The 25,216-nt window shown below is 43.2% G+C and overlaps 1 protein-coding gene across 4 annotated transcripts in view; it reads left to right on the top strand.

The window, feature by feature from the left end:
• pard3 (par-3 family cell polarity regulator) overlaps positions 1 to 25,216 on the top strand; it is a 983,322-nt gene that overhangs the window by 571,855 nt on the left and 386,251 nt on the right. For all 4 annotated transcript variants that reach the window (XM_033042021.1, XM_033042037.1, XM_033042013.1 and 1 more), the window contains exon 13: positions 22,343 to 22,531. In XM_033042021.1, coding sequence (XP_032897912.1) covers positions 22,343 to 22,531 — 189 coding nt within the window. The remainder of the gene's footprint in view (positions 1 to 22,342; positions 22,532 to 25,216) is intronic.

The following is a 25,216-nucleotide window of genomic DNA, read 5'->3' as shown; positions in this document are numbered from 1 at the left end:
AGGTAAGCTTAAAAGTTGCTTATTAAATGAACTGTTTTCCCGTTGCATTACTGACCAGTGGTTTCAATCTCCTGCCTTGTCTGGATAGAAAAGCAGAGTACTTTTCTAAATGGTAAGAGTCCGAAAGATATTGATGTTTAGAGGATCTGGCTGTCCTTGCAGACAGATAATTGAACTTAATGTTTAGATAGTTTAGTTTATTGTCACATGTACTGAGGTACAGTGAAAAGCGTTTGTTGTGTGCTAACCAGTCAGCAGAAAGACAATATGTTCAAGAAGGAACTGCAGATGCTGGAAAATCGAAGGTAGACAAAAATGCTGGAGAAACTCAACGGGTGAGGTAGCATCTATGGAGCGAAGGAAATAGGCAAGGTTTAGGCAAAAGATATATTGGTCTCAATTGCTGGAGGATTTGAGTAAAAGAACAAAGGTGCCTTGCTGTCGCAACAGATAGCTTCGATATCCCATCTGGAGATGTATGTGCCATGTTCCAGAAGGCACAAACCATGACTCCTGGTTGTCAGCTCTGAGTACAGGTAATTTGGTAGATGTGTCATTATATTATTAAAAGTCTGATCTTGACCACTTCCTGTTGTCCTGTATATTGATTTTAGAAAGTGATTTTTGGCCATCTTACTCAGAGTCCCCCTCCGCTGCGCAGGACAAGAGGATTTTTCCGATCGATGAAAAATAAAAGAGTTATTAGTGTTTGAAAAATGTTGAGATTCTCTCTCCTGAAGGCCACGCCCCTTCCGAGGGACTATAAAACCGGGAAGTGTTGAGTGCCTCAGTCAGTCTCTGCAAGATGGGGGGGAACGAGAGGGTCACGTCTCTCAGACTGAGCTGTGAATAATACTGAACACATGTCTACTAAACTGTGAGTGGTTTTACTGACCTGTCAGTGCCCTTAATGTGGTTTGAAAATATAGTTTGGAAATGCTAAAGCTGTGTTGCCTTTGGTTTGGAAATGCTAAAGCTGTGTTGCCTTTGGTTTGGAAATGCTAAAGCTGTGTTGCCTTTGGTTTGGAAATGCTAAAGCTGTGTTGCCTTTGGTTTGGAAATGCTAAAGCTGTGTTGCCTTTGGTTTGGAAATGCTAAAGCTGTGTTGCATAATTAAAGTTGCCTTGCCTAATTAAAGTTGCCTTGCCCAATTAAAGTTGCCTTGCCCAATTAAAGTTGCCTTGCCTAATTAAAGTTGCCTTGCCTAATTAAAGTTGCCTTGCCTAATTAAAGTTGCCTTGCCTAATTAAAGTTGCCTTGCCTAATTAAAGTTGCCTTGCCTAATTAAAGTTGCATTGCCTCATTAAATTTGCCTTCTAAATAATTAAAAGTCTAATCATGACCACTTCCTGTTTGCGCTTTATATTGATTTTAGAAAAAATGCTACCATGCACGGCTGTGATTTTTGGCCATCTTACTCAGTCCCCCTCCGCTCATCAGGTGCCGAGGAATTTCCACATCGATTAAAAACAAAAGAGTTATTAGTGTTTAAAAATGTTGAGATTCCCTCTCCTGTCAATCACGCCGTGAAGGCCACGCCCCTTCTGGTGGTAGGGGGGGAGGGACTATAAAACCCAGAAGTGTGGGCGTGGCTCAGTCTCTGCAAGATGGAGGAGGGAGAGGTCACGACTTGCTGTCTTTATGGCCTTGCACCCTGCTTGAAATGGTATGAAACTGCACTTGAATTTGGTGGCCTTGCACCCTGCTAGAAGCAGTAAGAAACTGCACTTGAATTTTGTGGCAGATCAATTTCCCTCCTGGGATAAATAAAGTTCTATCATATTGTGTCATGGGTCAGGATTGAACCTGGATCTCTGGTGCTGTGAGCAGGATTGAACCTGGGTCTCTACCAGCAGCGCCTCTGTTACCTGGATTGGAGAGCATTAACCATAAGAAGAGGTTCTTGTTATGGTTTGGTTTTGGAGTGTCAGAGACTGAGGGATGACCTGATAGAAATATATAAAATTACAAGCTTTCAGCCAGGGTAGCTGGTTCGAGACTTTTTCTCAGTGTGGAAATATCAAATTCTAGAGAGCATAGCTTTCAGTTTTAGTTTAGTTTAGTTTAGAGATACAGCGCGGAAACAGGCCTTTCAGCCCACCACCATCCAGCGATCCCCGCACATTAACATTAGCACATTAACACTATCCTACAAACACTAGGGATAGTTTTACACATACACCCAGCCAATTAACCTACAAACCTGCACGTGTTTGGAGTGTGGGAAGAAACCGAAGATCTGGGAGAAAACCCACGCAGTCATGGGGAGAACGTACAAACTCCGTACAGACAAGCACCTGTAGTCGGGATCGAACCCGGGTCTCTGACGCTGCAAGCGCTGTAAAGCAGCAACTCTACCATGGCCGCCGTGTGAGGGGGAAAGTTTAAAAAGAGGTTTTATGAGGTACGCTTTTTTCCATTGAGAGTGGTTAGTGCCCAGAAAGCATTGGTGATGGTGGTGGTAGAAGTAGATATGACAGCAATGTTTAAAAGGCATTTGGACAGAAACATGAACAAGCAGGGAATAGAGGGATAGAGCATGTACAGGCAGATATGAGCGAGTTCACGGTCAGCATGGGCATTGTTAGTGGAAGGTCCTGTTTCAGTGTTGAACAGTCCTATTGTAATGTGTAGGAAGGAACTGCAGATGCTGGTTTAAACCGAAGACAGACACAAAAAGCTGGAGTAACTCAGCGGGACAGGCAGCATCTCTGGAGAGAAGGAATGGGTGACGGTTTGGGTCGAGACCCTTCTTCAGACTAGTTAGGGAAAAGGGAAATGAGAGATATAGACTGTTGATGTAGAGAAATAAAGAACAATGAATGAAAGATATGCAAAAAAGTAACGATGATATAGGAAACAGGCCATTGTTAGCTGTTTGTGGGGTGAAAACGAGAAGCTGGTGCGACTTGGGTGGGGGAGCGATAATGCCTTGTGTAGGAAGGAACTGCAGATGCTGGTTTAAACCGAAGATCGACTCAAAATGCTGGAGTAACTCAGTGGGACAGGCAGCATCTCTGGAGAGAAGGAATGGGTGACGTTTCGGGTCGAGACCATTCTTCATTATTTCTTCAAATAATGCCTTTCTCATTTAAAGATGAGAGCGTTTAAGCTTCAAGCCCACAAGAGCGGAAAGATTATAGGCTGTAAACATATTGGGTGTGGACTTGATGAAGACGAATAGACTGCTACAATGGGCATTGCAAATTGCATGTGGCAAGGAGAGATTCTGAAACTATCAACACAACATATTTTGAAAGGAAAGGCTCCCTTCTTGACCTAGTTTGTCGATTGATTTTTGGAGGTTAGTTGAACAGGGAAGAGACCTTGTTATTCATCAATAACAAAAGATAGCAGTTGAATAAATCTCTCTCTGATCCCAGCCTATTGCTCGGTAACATGCAATTTGAGCCAGAGCAGTGTGGAAGGGATACATTTAAGCAGAACCACTGGCGTTGGTACCTCATTCACTCCACCACATGGGGTTTTATATTCCACTTAGCCTATTCGGTTCTATCAAAAAAAATTCCAGTCCACTCTGCTGCAATTTAAACGTGCTGGATATCAACTTCATTCTGTTAATAAATGTGCTCGGAATTTATTCCTACGGTAATTTCTGTCAGAGTGCTAGTCATTGCTGTCGGGGTTTTGATTTATTGTGGCGCGTTTGTGTTGCTGCAGTTCTCAAAGGGCTAATAATCAGAAGTTTTGAAGTGAAGTGTACGTGCAACTCCGCTGCTAGAATGCAAATAGGAAAATAACTCGGTTTGGGAAGTGTTAGGAAGTTATAACGCAATCTCGCATCAGGTGTGGTATAAACCATGGGGGTGACATATGGGTTTCATTTTTCCTTGGAGTGAAGCAGGCATTTCTGAAAAGAAAGTCTCCTTTTTTCTTAGCCTCTTTGTGTTGGGATGTACTGGATGAAATGCGACGGAAAGGCAGGCGATCCAGGAGTGGAATGTCGACAGCACCACGCTAATGAGATCTCTGATCTCTCATTTCAGAAATCCATGCCATGAAAACACTAAACTGCGGGCCCATAGCCATTGAACCACACCAACAAAATGAATCAGGCTGAGCAAAATGTTCTCACCACATTGTGGTGGCATTGGAAAGAATAACATTCAGCAAGGCACATTATGATAAATTATGCCGACAGAGAAAGATGGAGCATGTGGAAATACTCAGACTTGTCCGTTTTAAACTGAGGTCCAGAGGAAAGAAGATATGGTTATCATATGCATAGGCAGCTAGTCCTTTGAGCTGCTGTGGAAATTATTTCCTTTATTTGTTAAGCATCCTGTGCGAAAACTAAATATAAATGCAATGATAACCTATAGTTGTTTGTGTGATTTTCATTGTAGAAAAGTTGTTGTGTTTCAGACAAATGCTAAACTAATGTTGAAAACATCTGTGCAAACACCTTGTGTAGGAAGGAACTGCAGATGCTGGTTTAAACTGAAGATAGACTCAAAAAGCTGGAGTAACTCAGCGCATCAGACAGCATCTCTGAAGAGAAGGAATAGGTTACATTTCGGGTCTGGAAGAAGGGTCTCAACCTGATATGTCACCTATTCCTTTTCTCCAGAGATGCTGTCTGACCCACTGAGTTACTCCAGCTTTTTGCGTCTATCTTCTGTGCAAACAGCTTTGCAGGTCTCGGATAGCTGATCAAACTAGGCTTGAAATGCTGCAATATGCTGCCTATGTAAGATCTGGCAGTGCTCTCAACCCTTCTTTGCTTCTCTCGTTCCCTGTCATATTTTTCCTGCCCATGAGGAACTGAAATTATGGGTTTGTGGGAAAGAGTTTTAATATGATTCAAATATGCTACAGGCAAAATGTTCAGATCTCAATTTGTGGCTAAAATCCTTCTTTCAATGATTAATTTGTTAACCACTCTGAAAAAAGTTTTTTTTAAAAACTCTACAGCTCAAGGGATGGAAAATGAGATATCTCAGCCATTCACATATGGACACAGCTCTTTCCCTACATTTGTGGCCATGATGGTTTACTCTGCATTTGATTTTAAACAAGACTGTTCTGTTTGCTTTAATTTAGATTTTTAGTTTATTGGAGCACTGAGTCCGCGCCGACCAGCGATCCCCGCACACTATCACTATCCTACACACTAACGACAATTTACAATTATACCAAGCCAATTAACCTGCTTGGTGCTTCCTCGAGAGGCCCCATGCAGGTCACGGGGAGAACGTACAAACTCCGTACAGACAGCACCCGTGGTCAAGATCGAACCAGGTTCCCTGGTGCTGTAAGGCAGCAGCTTTACCGCTGCGCCACTGTGGTCGGGATCGAACCCGGGTCTCCAACTGTGCAAGTGCTGTAAGGCAGCAACTCTACCGCTGCGCCACCGTGGCCACAGTCCTAATCTGACGACCTCCAAGAACTCTTATCAGCAGTAGGTAGTGATCAGGAATGCCTGGTTTAGTTTCAGATCCACGCATGCTTAAAGCCCTGTTCCATGTACGAGTTCATTCAAGAGTTCTCCCGAGTTTGCCCTGATTCGAACTCGGAGATTTATGGTAATAGCCGCTCGTAGATACTCGGGGCTCTCGTGGACTTTTTTCAACGTTGAAAGATCTTCACGAGTCTTCCCGAGCCTACCGCATTTCCGGAATACCTGCCGTTAGCGTTACGAGCCGCTAAGAGACGTCTCCGAGCTCCGACGTACCCGCTACATTCATTCTACGTGCTTACCACGAGTTTGATTTTTTTTTTAAACTCGGGAGAGCTCATGAATTAACATACAGTGGGACAGGGCTATTAGATTAATGCTCCTTGTCCCACATGAGATTAGCAAATCCAACTCTTTTAATCCAAATCTTCTTTTATAAACAAAACATACACAGAACATACACTGAAAATTTGAACGTACTTCAGGAACAGCACAGACAAGGGTATCATTTTGTGCACAAAATTGAATTTCAGAGTGGTCTAGTTCTGTTTCAATTTTCCTGTTTCATGCAACTTGGGGATATTTGAAACAGGAATTCCCTTGATGGTTTTTCTTCCTTTGAACTTGCTTGCTGTGCATTCTCTTATGTGTGTTAAATTAAAACGAAATTGACTTTAAAGGAGCAGCAGTAGATGTAAAGGAGAAATATGGAAATGGATAAAAAGCTTGTCAGTGTACAAAGATGAGAGAAACAAGTTTGATAAGAAGGGAAAAAAAGTGTAAATAAATTGTGTACGAAGAAATCAGTGCAGAGAAAGTCTTGAGATTCACTTCAATGAACTTCAATCAAAAATGTTATCATAAATGGTCAATCAGATTCTCTCACTCATTAGTTCTGACCTTTATACGTATGGAGTAATCCATAAACGCAGCAGAAAAAATTGCACTTTGCATGGAAAAGTGTTGAAAATGCTTAAGAGGAAAAAGAATTGTGTTATTGTTCATTAGCCACTGAAATTGTATTGACAAAGCAGAGTAACGATTGTCAAAGCACCTTTAGTTATATTTTTTGCAGCATAAAATAAGAGTGGACTATTTCTCTTTTGCTCTTGATTTTGATAAGATACCATTTAGAGTACCTGATCAACATTTGCCTCTCAATTTGTTGGCAGGGCGTGTGGCGTGGATTAGAGGAAGAGCGAGAAATATGTTGTTCATGAGATTTTGGTTGAGTGTCATTCTGTTGTTGCAAATGATTTCCAGTGGCTGATAGATGCCCATTGGGTTGCCTGATTGCCTTGGGTTGCCTGATTTTGTAGTGGTCTATCCATTTGGCACTTGATTACCGACAGAACATGGTTGAAAGTATTCCTCACTGGGAAGATGGCAACTCGTCTCTGCAGGGACTGTCCGATAATAATTCCTGCCAGTGCTATTGTGGCTAGGCGCTTCATGGAGCAGATGGATTAATGGGAACATGTTATGAAACTCACTTCCATTTCCAATCTAGCAGCCAGTTCAGTCAATGGTGGTTCTGCCAAGTGCGCGCTTATTGAATGGGCTGAATAGCTCTTATTGTACTTCAGAGATACAGCGCGGAAACAGGCCCTTCGTCCCACCGAGTCCGCACCGACCAGCGATCCCCGCACACTAATACCACCCTACACACACCAGGGACAATTTACATTTATGTCAAGCCAATTAACCTATAAACCGGTACGTCTTTGGAATGTGGGAGAAAACGGAGGATCCCAGAGAAAACCCATGCAGGTTACGGGGAGAACGTACAAACTCCTTACAGACAGCACCTGTAGTCAGGATCGAACCCGGGTCTCTGGCATTGAAGGGCAGTAGCTCTACCACTGCACCACATTATTCTCTTACTCCCTCTCCTGCCTGTTGACCGCTTTACTGCCACCTATCCTGGGTGTGCCCCATCTGTGTCACAGGACTATGGAGAAGGAATCTGGCACATCACCCAGATGTATGTGAGGAGGACTTTACAAAGCTACCTTGGTTGGTGCTCACCTTGACCAGTTGGAAGTCACTGCCAGGTGATGTGGACTGGTGGGATCATTCTTCTGTTTTAACATCGCAATGAGTTATATCGTGGCTTGCCGGATCATTTCAGAGGGCATTCAAAAGACGACCACTGCTGTAGTTCATGTGTAAAGCAGACTGAGTAGAAAGATAGATAGATAGTAGATAGAAGAGGTAGCTAATAGTTCAGCACTGCTCTCCTCTGGTTGTGGTAAGATGATTCAGCTGTTATCAGGCAATTGAGTCATCTTGCCACAACCAGGGAGCAGTGCTGAAATGCTATCTTCAGGAGACAGAAGAAAAATAAATCTGCAGGCCCAGACAACATCAGCCCAGCAGTGCTTCATCACTGTGCAGCAGAACTGGCCCCTGTATTCACCGGCATCTTCAACTCATCCCTCTGCCAATGTACAATGCCCCAGTGCTTCAAACAATCTACCATCATCCCTGTGCCCAAGTCCAACACATCATCCTGCCTCAATGACTATAGACCGATTGCCCTTACATCTGTGGCCATGAAGTCATTTGAGCGCATTATTCTTGCTCACCTCAAAACCAGCACTTCCTCCAATTTGGACCCACACCAATTCGCATACAGAGCCAATAGGTCAGTGGAAGACACAGTCAATCTGGCCATTCATCACACTCTGCAACACCTGGAAACCGCCAACACGTACGCCCGCATCCTGTTCATGGACTTCAGTTCGGCATTTAACTCCATCAACCCGGTTAAACTCTTCCATAAATTAACGGACATGAACATCGACCCCTGCATCTGTCACTGGATCTACAGCTTCCTTTGGAACAGACAACAGAGGGTGAAGATACATAACACAATATCTCACCCCCTGCACCTCAGCACAGGAGTCCCTCAGGGCTGCGTCTTGTCTCCCTGGTTATTCTCACTCTACACAAACCAATTCACATCCCAGCATAGTTCAGTTAAAATTTATAAATACGCAGATGACACAACCATCATAGGTCTCATCTCGAACAATAATGAAACAGAATACCGCACTCAAACACACAAAGCAGTCACTTGGTGCACAGATAATAACCTCTTACTCAACACATCAAAAACACACAAACTCATCATTGATTTCAGACGTAAGGCACAACCCAAGACCCCCCTACTCATCTCAGGCGAACCCATATCCACCACTGACTCATTCCAATTTCTTGGCACTCACATAAGCAATAACCTCAAATGGAAAATCAATTCAAATCACATCTACAAAAAAGCCAACCAAAGACTCTTCTTCCTCCGCCAGCTCAAGAAGTTTAGAGTAAGGAAACACCTCCTAATCAAATTCTACACAGCCATCATCCAAAGCATGCTCACTTCATCAATTACAGTCTGGTTCAGCAGTTTAGACACTCACTCCCGTAATAAATTACAACGCATAGTTAACAAAGCATCCAAAATCATCAGCACTCCCCTCCATCAATAGAATCACTCCATCACAAACGGTCTGTGTCAAGGGTGAAGAAAATCATCTCTGATCCCTCCCACCCAGCTCACCACATCTTCCACCTGCTGCCATCAGGAAGGCGCTACAGCTCACTGTCCGCCAAGACATCTCGATTTAAAAACAGTTTTTACCCACACGCAATCCGAATTCTGAACACACTATGATAACAGCACATATCCTCCCCATGCATGTACTGTATATTGTATGATGTTGTGTTTTATGTTATGTTTGACGGGAATCAGCCTACCTTGTAACATCCTGTACTGAACCTGAATTCCACCAGTTTGACTTTGTGGTCATTAAATAATCTAATCTAATCTAATCTATCTACCTCTTTGATGTCCCTCGGACTATCTTTGACTGGCTTTTCCTCGCGCTAAACATTATTCCCTTATCATGTGTCTATAAAAAGTAAATGGATTGATTGCAATCATGTATTGTCTTTCTTCTGACTGGTTAGCACGCAACAAAAAGCTTTTCACTGCACCTCGGTACACGTGACAATAAGCTAAACTGAAACTGAGTAAAGGGAATCATTATGGTTTCCTGGATGGTATTAGTGAATCAGATGGATTGTCATCTGGTCGTCCAATGTTCATCACGACATAGACATTGGGTTTGTTTAAATTCCAGGTTCTTGTTTACTGGATTTTAAGCTTACAACTGCCTTGGAGGGAGTTGACCTCCTGTTTCTAGATTGTGAGTCCACATCTCTGGGTTTCTAACATGGTAATTTAGTGACTTACAGCCAACCTGCACTCTTCCAAGAGATTGTCACTGGAGTGATTAATCTCATTAATATTTGAATGATGTTTCATGCTAATTATATTGTTGGTTTGCCTGATAAAAAATCATATGAGTAAATGAGATAGTGTGTACGTTCAATTGTGTGGGTGCCAGCTTCCAATAAATTAAATGGTGAATTGCCTCAAGGATTTGTGTATGTATAAGATATGATGGAAACATCAAAAACTAACCAAAATTGTGAACGCTGCTTTATCTGTTTTTTATGAATAATATTTAATTTTGCAAGATTGTGTGTAAATATACTTGTACCCTTCAAATAGCAATTTGTAGCAGGGGGTAAACGTTTCTGCTGGTGGTTTGTGGTGTCTTTGAATCAAATGTGATTTGACTGAGCATCTCCTACTGGTTCCCTTCATTTAGGAGCCCAGCAAAAGGACAATTGTCTCAAAATACAACTCTAGTCATTCAAGAATTAACAAGGAAAGATCAATTCACCCAGGGAGAAGGCGACCTTTGGAATTCACTCCCCCAAAAGGTGGTCGCACCTCAGTTATGGAGTATGTTCAAGAGTGAGATTGATTGATTTTTCGACATTAAGGAATATATGGTCAGTGTCAGAAAGTGATGTTGAGACAAAAGATCAACAATGACCTTACTGAAGGAGGAATAAATGAAGACCCGGCGTGGGGGGACCGCCGTGATGGAGGGGGGAAGAACAATGGAAGACCTAGGCATGAGGGGGGACCACCGTGGGGAAGGTGGGAGGGGGAGGGAGAATGAAGGTGGACCTGGCGCTGGGTAGTTTGTAACTTTGTCGATGCCCTTTATGTGGCGACTATTAGCATACCTTGGGTATACAAGCAAAGAATATCGCTGACTTGTCACATGTGACAATAAAATATTAAATAATTTATTCATTCATTCGAGGGGTAGAGTAACCATGGGGAGCCTAATGGCCTTCTCTTGCTCCTCCTTATCTTCATGTTATCTCTTTGCGGAAGCAACCAATGTTAATTTCTCTTCTCTGCCTTTTTTTCTCACGATTCTGTATGTGCTTCTGCCTCAATAAATGAAACTAATAAACACTAAACATTATTCCCTTTATCTTGTTTAAGAAGGAACTGTAGATGCTGGAAAATCAAAGGTAGACAAAAATGCTGGAGAAACTCAGCGGGTGAGGCAGCATCTATGGAGCGAAGGAAATAGGCAACGTTTCGGGCCGAAGGCTGAAGAAGGGTTTCGGCCTGTAACGTTGCCAATTTCATTCGTTCCATTGATGCTGCCTCACCCGCTGAGTTTCCCTTTATCTTGTATCTGTATACAGTGGATGGCTAGATCGTGATCATGTATAGTCTATCTGGATAGCACGCAACAAAAAGCTTTTCACTGCACCTTAGTACACGTGACAATAATAAACTAAACTCAAGTCAAACATTTTAACCTTTTTCCCTTTGTGGAAAAACAACTAGTAATTCAATGCATCTCTTAACTAATTTCTTTTAATCCATCGCTTGATCACTTTGCAGACAATTTTGATGTGATAGATTTATTTTCGTTGTATAACCTAACAGGAACAGTAATCTGTTGAAGTCTTTTTTTTACATTTGAAGTAAAAAATGATAACATTGAAGTCTCTTTTTTTTTTTTTAACATTTTCCTTAAATCTCCCCTTTGTTCTGGAAAGAAAATGAAAACATATTAAAAGATGAGCTTCCACTTCTATAGTTGTAAATGCACTTTGTTTTTGTCAGAATGTAACTTATTTTTGTGTATTTTATAATTCTGTTTGAAAACTCAGATCTGATTTTATGTGGGATGGACAATAAATCTGCATTTCATGAATAATATTTAACTAGTTTGTACACCAGGATGCTCCAAGAAATTTCACATATAATTTCACATCTCTATTCACCCTGTGGAATTATAATGACTGCTTTTAATTTTTCCACCAGTGAAGATAGATTTAACCCCTTTGTAGTTCAGTTCGTTGGCCAATATTGAAAAAGACACAAAGTGCTGGAGTGACTGAGCAGACCAGGCAGCTTCTCTGGACAGGTGACGTTTTAAGTCAGGACCCTTCTTCAGGCTTGCTTCATTTGATTTGGATTTCTTGGCATTTTTATTTTGGACTATTGTATCCATCCTCTTGATGCGATGGAAGAATTATACATTAAGTAGAAAACCTTCATCCTAAGACCAGTGCTAAATATATTCTTAAGATAGACCCAAAATGCTGGAGTATCTCTGGATCCAGCCAGCATCTCTGGAGAGAAGGAATGGGTGACTATCCATCACCCATCCCTTATCTCCAGAGATGTTGCCTGTCCCGCTGAGTTACTCCTACATTTTGTGTCTATCTTTGGTTTAAACCAGCATCTGCAGTTCATTCCTACACCAACCAACTTAAATTCCTCGTCTGAAGAAGGGTCTCAACCCAGAATGTCACCCATTCCTTCTCTCCAGAGATGCTGCCTGTCCTGCTGTGTTACTCCAGCTTTTTGCGTCTATCTTCGGTTTAGGCAAGGCAAGGCAAGGCAACTTTATTTATATAGCACATTTCATACACGAGGCAGACTCAAAGTGCTTCACATAAAAACATGTCATACAATAAATGAAATAATAAAATGAAATAAAATAGAAGAACTAAAAGAAAAGAAAAGCAAAATTAAAAATGCATTATAAAAAGTGCAAAAGTTAAAAGTGCAATGTAGTTAAGATTTAGCTGAAAGCTAAAGTAAACATAAAAGTTTTCAGTCTTGTTTTAAAAGTGGTCAAAGTTGAGGCAAGTCTTAAATCTTCAGGAAGTTTATTCCAGCTATTTGTTGCATAGTAACTAAATCCTGCTTAAACCAGCATCTGCAGTTCCTTCCTGCTGGCTTCCTACTGGCCGATGTTATCCATTCGTTTTAACGTATTGGTCGTGTTGCATTTCATATTCAAGGGTTTTAACATTCCACCTCCAGCTGTGACTGACTTGATCAGCACTGCTTGCTGCTCACTGTGTAACTCTCATTAAGTGTAGTTTTGCTGGGACTTGACTGAATTGCTCCATGGAACGATACATGAAACTTTCCATTTACGAAAGTACATAAACAAAGTGGGTGAAATCTGTTCCCAAGATTCAAGATTCAAGAGTTTATTGTCATGTGTCCCAGATAGGACAATGAAATTCTTGCTTTGCTTCAGCACAACAGAACATAGTAGGCATGACTATAGAACAGATCAGTGTGTCCATATACCATTATATAAATATATACACACATGAATAAATAAACTGATAAATTGCAAATAAACAGATAATGGTCTATTAATGTTCAGAGTTTAGTTTCAGTTGAGTTTAATAGCCTGATGGCTGTGGGGAAGTAGCTATTCCTGAACCTGGACGTTGCAGTCCTCAGGCTCCTGTACCTTCTACCTGAAGGTGGCAGGGAGATGAGTGTGTGGCCAGGATGGTGTGGGTCCTTGATGATGCTGCCAGCCTTATTGAGGCAGCGACTGCGATAGATCCCCTCGATGGTAGGGAGATCTGAGCCGATGATGGACTGGGCAGTGTTTACTACTTTTTGTAGTATTTCCTCTCCAGGGCGCTCAAGTTGCCGAACCAAGCCACGATGCAACCGGTCAGCATGCTCTCTACTGTGCACCTGTAGATGTGAACCTCATGCAGATCTGAAGTTGCGCTCTCTGTCATGCCATGCTGTGTGGTCATACTAAGAGGCCTGGTTCCTCCTCACTGAATTGAAGCTGTAACTACTGCTGGTTAACTCAAGCATCTTTTCTCAAAGGGGAACAGTGTATTGCGAGTAAAGAAATATGTTTTCAATCGTATTATCAGATGTTTCAAAATGTATATGTACTGAAGAAAGTAGCAAATTAGACAATGGTAGCCAGCTGAATTCAAATTTATAATTTTAAATCCTCCTTCCAATAGGAAAAGCTGTGTTGGTCAAAAGATAAACTTACACACATGACTGTTCATTTAAGATTTTTCCAGCTGGAACAATAGATGTCATTCTCTGCCCGTTCCATTTATTATACACGGCCATCTGTATTTCATTTGTATCTAGTCCGCTTGCATTCATTCTTTTCTCCTGAGAAAGCACAAATATCTTCATGTTTGTCATGTTGTGTCCATTTTCAACTTTGGAGGTTTCATTACTGTGTTTGAACAGGTTTCAAGTTTTGACATCATCTCTTTTACCACTGGATTTATTCCAAGTTTCAACTTCACAGACTGTCAGCTGCAGATAGATCTTTGACTATTCATCCCAAACTGGTGGTTTCTCCTGTGTAGGAAGGAACAGCAGATGCTGGTTTAAACCCGAAGATAGAAACAAAATGCTGGAGTAACTCAGCGGGACAGGCAGCATCAAGACCCAACTTCAGACTGAGAGTCAGGGGAAAGGGAAACTAGAGATATAGACGGTGTTGTGGAGAGATATAGAACAAATGAATGAAAGATTATGCAAAAAAGTAACGATGATAAAGAAAACAGGCCACTGTTACCTGTGGGCTGGGTGAAAATGAGTTATAGACAATGAGACTCAACAAGACGATTTTGAAACTTATACAACAACGTGGGTGATGGAGGGATGGAGAGAGAGGGGGTGCAAGAGTTACTTGAAATCAATATTCATACCGCTGGGTTACTGAGCTGCGGTAGTAACTGCTATGAACTTGCTGAGAATATCCACAAGCTACAGTAATCCAGCTTCCGCAGTTAACGTCGTAGTGCCAACTGTTCATATTCCTGAACTGGCAAATGTTTATCAGAGATGCACAATTGGTCCACACCCCCATCGCACATCAGGACAGACTGAAGGCTCACCACTTCTTCCTTGGACTGATGTCCAGCCACTTTCTCTCCATGAACCCACTCGTTTGCTTGGCTGAACTCGTTCTCACATTGAACACTTATTTTGCACTTCATTCACTCTCTCCAGCCGTTTGGCTGGGTCTGTGAAGGAAATCTGTGGATTCGTTTTTTTCCAATCCAACTTGAGCCCCCTCCTTTGACTATCTTTCTTGTACAAAATCGTGTGTTCTGCATGAGTTCAGTTCAGTTTCAGTTTAGCTTATTGTCACGTGTACCGAGGTACAGTGAAAAGCTTTTGTCGCGTGCTAACCAGTCAGCAGAAAGACAATACATGATTACAATCGATCCATTTACAGTGTATAGATACATGATAAGGGAATAACGTTTAGTGCAAGGTAAAGCCAGTAAAGTCCGATCAAGGAATGCACGAGGGTCACCAATGAGGTAGCTAGTAGTTCAGCACTGCTCTCTAGTTGTGGTAGGATGATTCAGTTGCCTGGTAAAAGCTGGGAAGGAACTGTCCCCGAATCTGGAGGTGGCTGCATTTTCACACTTCTATACCTCTTGCCTGATGGGAGAGGGGAGAAGAGGGAGTGGCCAGGGTGCGACTCGTCCTTGATTATGCTGCTGGCCTTGCCGAGGCAGCGTGAGGTATAATTGGAGTTAATGGAAGGGAGGTTGGTTTGTGTGATGGTCTGGGCTGCGTCCACAATTCGCTGCAATTTCTTATGGTCTTGGATGGAGCTGTTCCCAAACCAAGCTGTAAAGCATCCCGATAAAATTCTTCTTCTGAAAGCATTGGTGATGCTTCCTGCCCCAGTGTCCAACACAAAATTTGTATTTCTATTGTAGCCAATTTTCACCCTGCTCACCTTCACATGGTCCTTTCCTTCCATTCTTGAACCTCTCCATCTTGACTCTCAAATAAACATCCATTACAATTCTGCAGACTCACACGAAAATCTTGGCGATAAATCCTCCCATTCTGCTCTAATACGTTCGCCCAGTTCCTCCACCTCCCTTATATTTGCTTCAGTGATGAGGTTTGCACGCAGGTGCCTTTTGCAATGTCTTCCTGAGCGGTTGCCTTCCCTTTGAGCCCTCGACTACGTCTCTTTTCTTTATCCCAATTCTGCTCCCACAGATCTCCACGAAAGATATTCTCCATGTCCTATCTATTCCCACCTCTACCTTTCAGTCTGAAGAAGGGTTCCAACCTGAAACATCACCTATTCCTTTTTCTCCAGAGATGCTGCCTGCCCCGTTGAGTTACTCCAGCATTTTGTGTCTATCGTCGGTAGAAACCAGCATCTGCAATTCATTCATAAACATTTAGCTAGTTCAGGCTGTATGCAAATTTCAGCCTTCATGTCTTTCCATCCTTGGGATGAGGCTGTGCTGCAAAATCAATGATTATTGCTAGTTTGCAGTTGACCTGAAGGCATTAATTCATCCATGTGGAGTGGGACTGAATTTGCACACAGGCACTTGCAAGGATATCAATATGTCGTATCCAAAGGGCATTAATGAACCGGTTGAGTTAGTAAACCAGATTTCACAGTCATTACCCAATTTATAGGATTTGGATTCATGATAAATTGAAATGGGATTTAAACTTTGTTGCTGGTTATATAACGGTATCAAGGATGGGTGGAGTCTTAGGGAAGAATCCACTGAAACTGTTAATTTGTTAATAGTTAAAAATCTGATAATTTTGAGATTCATGCTCAAGTTTTTGTTAAGTTTTGTATTGACTCCAATTTCCAGTTAGTTGAACACGGTTTTATCCCAATGATTGCTCTCATCTCCTGTTTGAAATTGTCTGTTTGATGGCACTTCAAAATAGAGTCTTACAGTGTGGAAATCAGGTCCTTAGGCTCAACTTAGAAACACAGAAACATAGAAAAAAAAGGCGCAGGAGCAGGCCATTCGGATGTTCGAGCCAGCAGCGCCATTCAATATGATCATGGCTGATCATCTAAAATTTGTACCCCGTTCCTGCCTTTTCCCCATAACCCTTGTTTCCTTTAGCCCTAAGAGCTAAATCCAACTCTCTCTTGAAAACATCCAGTGAATCGGCCTCCCCTGCTTTCTGTGGCAGAGAATTCCACAAATTCACAACTGTCTGGGTGGAAGGTTTTCCTCATCTCACTCCTAAATGGCCTACCCCATATTTTTAAACTGACCCTGGTTCTGTTCTCCCCCAACATCGGGAACATTTTTCCTGCATCTAGCCTGTCCAATCCTTTAGCAATGTTATATGTTTCTATAAGATCTCTTCTCATCCTAAATTCCAGTGAATACAAGCCCAGTTGACCCATTCTTTCATCATATGTCAGTCCTGCCATCACGGGAATGAACCTGGTGAACCTACACTGCGCTCCCTCAATAGCATTCCTCAAATTAGGAGACCAAAATTGCACACAATACTTTCTTCACTGCCTGCTGTACCTGCATGCTTACTTTCAGTGACTAATGTACAAGGACACCCAGGTCTCGTTGCACCTCCCTTTCTCCTAATCTGACTGTTCAGATAAGCTGACATCAGTCTGAAGAAGGATCTCGACCCGAAACGTCACCCATTCCTTCTCTCCAGAGATGCTGCCTGCCCGCTGAGTTACTCCAGCATTTTGTGTCTACCTTTGATTTAAACCAGCATCTGCAGCTCTTTGCTACACTATTCAGATAATAATCTGCCTGCCTGTTCTTGCCACCAAAGTGGATAACCTCACATTTATCCCCGTTATACTGCATCTACCATGCTCACTCACCCAACCTATCCAAGTCACCCTGCAGCTTCATAGCATTCTCCTCGCAGCTCGCACAACCACCCAGCTTTGTGTCATCCGTAAACTTGGAGATGCCAGATTTAATTCTCTCATCTAAATCGTCAATATATATATTGTAACTAACTGGGGTCCCAGCACCGAGCCTTGCGGCACCTCACTAGTCACTGCCTACCATTCTGAAAGGGACCTGTTAATTCCTACTCGTAACTTGCCAATACCGATCATCATGTCCCATCTGCACTAGTCCCACCTGCTTACTTTTGGCCCATATCCCACTAAAGTTATCCTATCCATGTACCTGTCTAAATGTTTCTTAAGCATTGCGATAGTACCAACCTCAACTTCCTCCTCCAGCAGCTCGTTCCATACACCCATCACCCTTTGAGTAAAAAAATCACCTGCAAGTTCCTATTAACTCTCTCCCCCCCCCTTAACTTAAACCTATGTCCTCTTTTTCTTGATTCCCCTGCTCTAAGCAAGAGACTCCATGCATCTACCCCATTGTTTACACCTCATGATCTTTTACACCTCTATCAGATCATCTCTCATCCTCCTACACTCCAAGGAATACAGTCCCAGTGTGCTCAACCTTTCCCTATAGCAGAGGCCCTGAAGTCCTGGCAACATCCTCATAATTCTTATCTGCACTCTTTACAGCTTAACAACATCTTTCCTATAGCAGAGACGAAAATGGAACACAATAGTCCAACTGTTGCCTCACTGGCACTTTGACAGCTGTTCCATAACATCCCAAATTCTGTACTCAGTACCGTGACAGATGAAGGCAGATGTGTCAAAAGCCGCCTTGATTATCCTATCTACCTGTGATGCCACTTTCAAAGCATGTAGCTGCATTCCTAGATCCCTTTGCTCTACAACATTCCCCAGAGCCCTGCCATTCACTGCCATGGTTAGACTTCCAAAAATGCAACACTCACAGTTACCTGCATTATACTCCATTAACCATTCTTCTGCCCACTCGCCCAAATGATCAAGATCCTGCTGTAACCTTTGATAATCATCTTGGCTATCTACAACATCACCCACTTTAGTGTCAGCTGCAAACTTACTAATTACGCCTTGCACGTTCTCATCCAAATTGTTGATATAAACCACACATAGAAATGGGGCCCACAGCGTCCCTTCAGGCACACCACTAGTTACAGGCTTTCAGTGCAAAAATCAATCTTCCATCATCACCCTCTGATGGAACCCTTTGGGAATTGTTCCCCAAATGCATGCACAGCAGAATTGCTGTAATGCAACCTTATGTATATATTACAACATTCCTCTATTGTCATAGCCTGAGTTACAAAGTGGTTTCTGAGGCATTGTTGCCCGCCTTGCTCCAAATCTTTCGGGGAAAAATCAGCCATGGATCAGTCACAATGGTTGTCATGGGCGAGCCTGAGGCCATTATTCTTGATCAACATGCCAAACACGTCCCCTCCTTCCAATTCCTTTTGGTTGAGAAAGCACAGCAACACCTCCACATCCTCAGAAGGCTGAGGAAATTGGGCATGTCAAGGGCAGGGCAGGCTTTTGTGGTACCAACGTCTGCATTCAGGGATCAGTTTGTGAAAACCTCACTGCCTTTCTGTTTGTTGCCACCTCTCTGACTGAGCCCCAATTACGTCAAATGAATTATCACGGAGAAAGCATTATGTAAATTGTCTTTTAAGCAGAATACAAGTTGCTAATTGAAGCTTGAAGCCTGCCGATGATTAAAGTAGAAGCTGAAATTTCACGATAAATAATTTCAGTGTTTCATTTAAGATCGCTTTCCAAAATAGTCATGTAGGCAAGTTATGGTATAAATATATAAATATATTTCCAGAGCCAGATAGTTTACTGATCAATAATTATAACTTGGCACATCATTTAGAAACTCGCAAGAACTTAACATAACTAGGCTAGGAAGTGTGTAGGAAGGAACTGCAGATGCTGGTACACACCGAAGATAGACACAAAATGCTGGAGTAATGCCCCTGTCCCACTTAGGAAACCTGAACGGAAACCTCTGGAGACTTTGCGCCCCACCCAAGGTTTCCGTGCGGTTCCCAGAGGTTTTTGTCAGTCTCCCTACCTGCTTCCACTACCTGCAACCTCCGGCAACCTCCGAGAACCGCACGGAAACCTTGGGTGGGGCGCAAAGTCGCCTGAGGTTTCCGTTCAGGTTTCCTATGTGGGACAGGGAACGCAGCGGGACAGGCAGCACCTTTGGATAGAAGGAATGGGTGACGTTTCGGGTCAAGACCCTTCTTCAGATTTCTACAGAGTCTGAAGAAGGGATTCGACCCGAAACATTATCCATTCATAGAAACATAGAAATATAGAAATTAGGTGCAGGAGTAGGCTATTCGGCCCTTCGAGCCTGCACCGCCATTCAATATGATCATGGCTGATCATCCAACTCAGTATCCTGTACCTGCCTTCTCTCCATACCCCCTGATCCCCTTAGCCACTAGGGCCACATCTAACTCCCTCTTAAATATAGCCAATGAACTGGCCTCAACTACCCTCTGTGGCAGAGAGTTCCACAGATTCACCACTCTCTGTGTGAAAAAAGTTTTTCTCATCTCGGTTTTAAAGGATTTCCCCCTTATCCTTAAGCTGTGACCCCTTGTCCTGGACTTCCCCAACATCGGGATCAATCTTCCTGCATCTAGCCTGTCCAACCCCTTATGAATTTTGTAAGTTTCTATAAGATCCCCTCTCAATCTCCTAAATTCTAGAGAGTATAAACCAAGTCTATTCAGTCTTTCTTCATATGAAAGACCTGACATCCCAGGAATCAGTCTGGTGAACCTTCTCTGCACTCCCTCTATGGCAATAATGTCCTTCCTCAGATTTGGAGACCAAAACTGTACGCAATACTCCAGGTGTGGTCTCACCAAGACCCTGTACAACTGCAGTAGAACCTCCCTGCTCCTATACTCAAATCCTTTTGCTATGAAAGCTAACATACCATTCGCTTTCTTCACTGCCTGCTGCACCTGCATGCCTACTTTCAATGACTGGTGTACCATGACACCCAGGTCTCGCTGCATCTCCCCTTTTCCTAGTCGGCCACCATTTAGATAATAGTCTGCTTTCCTGTTTTTGCCACCAAAATGGATAACCTCACATTTATCCACATTATACTGCATCTGCCAAACATTTGTCCACTCACCCAGCCTATCCAAGTCACCTTGCAGTCTCCTAGCATCCTCCTCACAGCTAACACTGCCCCCCAGCTTAGTGTCATCCGCAAACTTGGAGATATTGCCTTCAATTCCCTCATCCAGATCATTAATATATGATTATATATTCTATTCTATTCTATTCAGATATGCTGCCTGTCTCCGCTGAGTTACTCCAGCATTCTGTGTCTCTATCTTAAGCCAAGAATTATTTTACAGCAGGATTAACTGTTGATAGCTCATCTCACGTTCACTTGAATGACCTTGGTTTGATTGTATGGGAGAAGGCTGCAATCAGTTCAGCCACTGAATAGATACACGTTGGAACAATGACTGCAATTTTAAGATGGATCTACTATATGATCAATGAAGGGAAATTCTAAAGTTGACATTAGTTGCACAATGTGGTGAATGTCAATAGTTTTACAACCATTCTTTGTTGAAAAAAAAGATTGAGCTGATATTATGCTGGGAGTTCAGGTGTTTCATGGAATGTAATAGATTTGATTGCTTTCATATTTGGTAAAATTCATAAAATGTACTCAAGGGAAAAAACGAACGATTTGAAGAAATCTCAAATGTGTCTCATGTAAACATAGAAAAGAGGTGCAGGAATATGCCGTTCGGCCCTTCGAGCCAGCACTATGATCAGGGCTGATCATCCAAAATCAGTACCGCATTCCTGCTTCCTCCCCATATCCCTATATTTCTCTGCACATCCCTTGATTCCATTAGCCCTAAGGGCTATATCTAACTCTCTCTTGGACCGTGTAGTTAATTGTTCTTCCCTCGTGGCGGTAGCTAGTCATTGTTTCATAAAAGCAGTGGGACTGGTGAATTTGATAAACTATTCCTTCGCGCTTGCATCATAAGTGCTCTCGTTCTTCAGGATTTGCAAGCCTTCATTTTAAGCTTCAATGGGCCATGAACTAATACGATGGTGTGCTACTTCATTTTGAATAGCTCTCGACATAGTCGTTGTCCGCTGATAAAATGCATTACCAGAACAGTTGCTAATCTGCAGCGTTTATGCCCATGTGCGACTGTTTATCTGATAGTATATATTCCATCTCTTGTGGCTTTTGCACAGCGATTCAAAACAGTAGTCTTCAAATGAGGTGTGATTATAGGGCAATGAATAAGTGCACTAGGAGATGCAAATAGAATTCGGGCACCTTATTTTTATGCTCTCAACATAATTTCTTCAATCACATCAACAATCACATAAAGAGAGTGTGTTCTAATTAAACGCTTCCATCACTGGGGTGGTGCTGCATTGGCAGTTCTGCACAGCGATGGAAATTTCAAAAACCCATTGAGATTCTCAAGCAAGTGTAAAGACTTTTCCGCAGAAGTCATTCGTTTTTCTTTTATCTTAACATCATAATATCGAAGGGAATAGTTGATGTGAAGTTGTTCTTCAGTCTGGCTTAGATCTTCCACAGCCTCCGTCTTGTTATTTCTGCATTCCAACATTTAGTTGTTTGATGGGAATATTGCCCTCAATCCATTCTCTCTTTTGCAAATACATTTGTGCAAACCATAAAAGCACATTATCATTATTTCTGTCATAAAATCTGCAGAACATTCATTTATATAATTAAAATGGGCTATTTTGCAGTGTAGTTAATAAAATATAGTATGTGCACTCCATGTCTTGAATCATTGTGTCTCTTAATGTTAGAAGTCAGCTAGTTACAATAGAATATGGAACCTGCTCCATGCAAGAATGCTCTTTTTTAAGTGTTTTTTTTTATGATGGTGCAATGATGAAAAAAATGATCTCGATTCAAAATGAATACAGTGATAAACAACAATATGTTTTCATTGATATTACTCAATTCTCAGGCTGCAATGTTGTTTGTATTCTGTTTTAGAAAGCAGAGGATGATGACTTGGTTCTTACACCTGATGGTACCAGAGAGTTCCTGACTTTTGAAATTCCCCTCAATGACACCGGATCCGCTGGCCTTGGGGTTAGCGTCAAAGGAAATAGATCAAAGGAGAACCACGCAGATCTGGGCATCTTTGTGAAGTCCATCATCAATGGAGGGGCAGCATCTAAGGTGGGTACATTTTATATCTAGTCCCTCAGCATGTGTTTATATTTCAGGGATGAGGGGAACATATGAACTCAGGGGAAAAAAAGCTGGAGTACCTATGGAGTCTTTTAGCATTCGGTGCTTAGGATTCACTTTTGTGCAACATCTTTTGCTGGCTAAGAAAGTGGCTCCAATTTAAGGAGTTGCTGGCTTTATCTGGAATGTAATTATTTGATTTGGGAGATATTTAATGGTTTACTGGGGGAGGGATGGTTTACGGGCGGCTCGCTGGCGCAACGGTAGAGTTGTTGCCTTATAGCACTTGCAGCAACGGAGACCCGGGAAGTACAACGGGATCTGGGGGTCCTTGTTCATCAGTCAATGAAAGTAAGTGTGCAGGTACAGCAGGCAGTGAAGAAAGCGAATGGCATGTTGGCCAGGGTATATGGCGGGGGGTTGTGAGCTCGGAGAAAAGACGGGGGAAGAGCCATGAAGGGATGAATGAAAAGCCTCTCCACCTCCTCGATTTTTATTGTTGATGATGGAGAAGTGATGTTGTGCAGCACGGGAGGGTGTGAAGTGGTGATTGGAGAGGGGTGGGTGGGAAAGGGTCCAGTCTTTTCAGACTGGAGTCTTGCTTTAATAAGGTGTGAAGTGGTGAATGGGGAGGAGTGGGTGTAGAAGGGTCTATACTTTGCAGACTGGAGTCTTGCTGTGGCTGTAGGGGAAGGGGGCAGAGGGTACCAGGGTTACATTTCTGAGTGTCAAACCTGCAGTAGAACTCATTCAGGTCGTTGGTCAGCTGACGATTGTCCAAAGAGCGGGGGGCTTTCCTCTTGTAACTGGTGATATCTTGCAAGCCCTTCCAAACTGAAGAAGAGTCACTAGCTGAGAACTTGCTCCTCAACTTATAACCATATAACCATATATAACCATATAATAATTACAGCACGGAAACAGGCCATCTCGACCCTTCAAGTCCGTGCCGAACACGTATTCTCCCCTAGTCCCATATACCTGTGCTCAGACCATTACCCTCCATTCCTTTCCCGTCCATATAACTATCCAATCTATTTTTAAATGATAAAAACGAACCTGCCTCCACCACCTTCACTGGAAGCTCATTCCACACAGCCACCACTCTCTGAGTAAAGAAGTTCCCCCTCATGTTACCCCTAAACTTCTGTCTCTTAATTCTCAAGTCATGTCCCCTTGTTTGAATCTTCCCTACTCTCAGTGGGAAAAGCTTATCCACATCAACTCTGTCTATCCCTCTCATCATTTTAAAGACCTCTATCAAGTCCCCCCTTAACCTTCTGCGCTCCAAAGAATAAAGCCCTAACTTGTTCAACCTTTCTCTGTAACTTAGTTGCTTAAACCCAGGCAACATTCTAGTAAATCTCCTCTGTACTCTCTCTATTTTGTTGACATCCTTCCTATAATTAGGCGACCAAAATTGTACACCATACTCCAGAATTGGCCTCACCAATGCCTTGTACAATTTTAACATTACATCCCAACTTCTATATTCAATGCTCTGATTTATAAAGGCCAGCACACCAAAAGCTTTCTTTACCACCCTATCTACATTCTCAGAGTACCTTCCGTTGGTAGCTCTGATTCCTCTTCCCAGCTTGTACTTGGCCTGCCTGTAGAGTTCTGCATCACCGCTCCTGTAGGCCTCCTCTTTAGACTGTCGGAGCTGTCTGAGTTCTGCAGTAAAACAGAGTTTGTTGTTGTTGAATCAGGTCCGGGTCCTAGTTCGAATGCAACTGTCCTCACAAAAGCTGACATATGATGATAGTGTCCGTATACTCATCGAGGCTTGTGGTTGCTTCCCTGAACACATTCCAATCCGTGCAGTCAAAGCAGGATTGTAGGTTCTCAATGCCCTCGCTTGTCCACCTTTTCATTGTTCTGACCACAGGAGAGGGGGGCATCACGGGGGAGGTGGGGGAGGAGCCAGAGAGTGGGGCCAGAGGGGTAGTAGCTGGAATTGGCGTTGCGATGGGGACTCACAGCGGGCGCTGGTCGCTGGTCGTTCTCCTCCGCCGGGATCAGAGTCTCCGCTTTCCATTTGGCGACATCTCCCACTCCAGGCTGGGCTGGGTCGGGTCGCTGCTGCTTGGGGCGGGGCTGCTGCTTGGGGCGGGGCTGCTGCTTGGGGCGGGGCTGCTGCTTGGGGCGGGGCTGCTGCTTGGGGCGGGGCTGCTGCTTGGGGCGGGGCTGCTGCTTGGGGCGGGGCTGCTGCTTGGGGCGGGGCTGCTGCTTGGGGCGGGGCTGCTGCTTGGGGCGGGGCTGCTGCTTGGGGCGAGGCTGCTGCTTTGGGCAGGGCTGGGATGCTTCGGAAGTCCTGTTGGAAACCTCCGCCGGCCACCCTCAGCTCCAGTAAGGACATGATGGCGCAGGAAGGGGCGGACCGTCCCGGGGAGCGACAGGGGAAGAGACTAATCCGCGCAGCGCCGACAGGCAGGAGAAGACGCGCGGTTTTTAAGATTTTTAAACCTCGCTAACTTTTACGACATTCAACCGATAGGAACGAAACTTGGTGGACTCGCAGCACAGGAGAACGGCGAGTGAACTGGTGAAAAATTGTAACACTATCGCGAACCATTTTGCGCAAATAGAAAGACCGCCAAACCGGAAGATAATAAGATCAGAGTTATAGTTATGTATAGATATAAGATTATTAAGGGTTTGGACACGCTA

This window comes from Amblyraja radiata, chromosome 2 (assembly GCF_010909765.2).
Source record: "Amblyraja radiata isolate CabotCenter1 chromosome 2, sAmbRad1.1.pri, whole genome shotgun sequence".
Classification (NCBI taxonomy): Eukaryota; Metazoa; Chordata; class Chondrichthyes; order Rajiformes; family Rajidae; genus Amblyraja; species Amblyraja radiata.
Note: the sequence above shows the minus strand (reverse complement) of the source record. Positions and strands in the feature narration are given on the sequence as shown.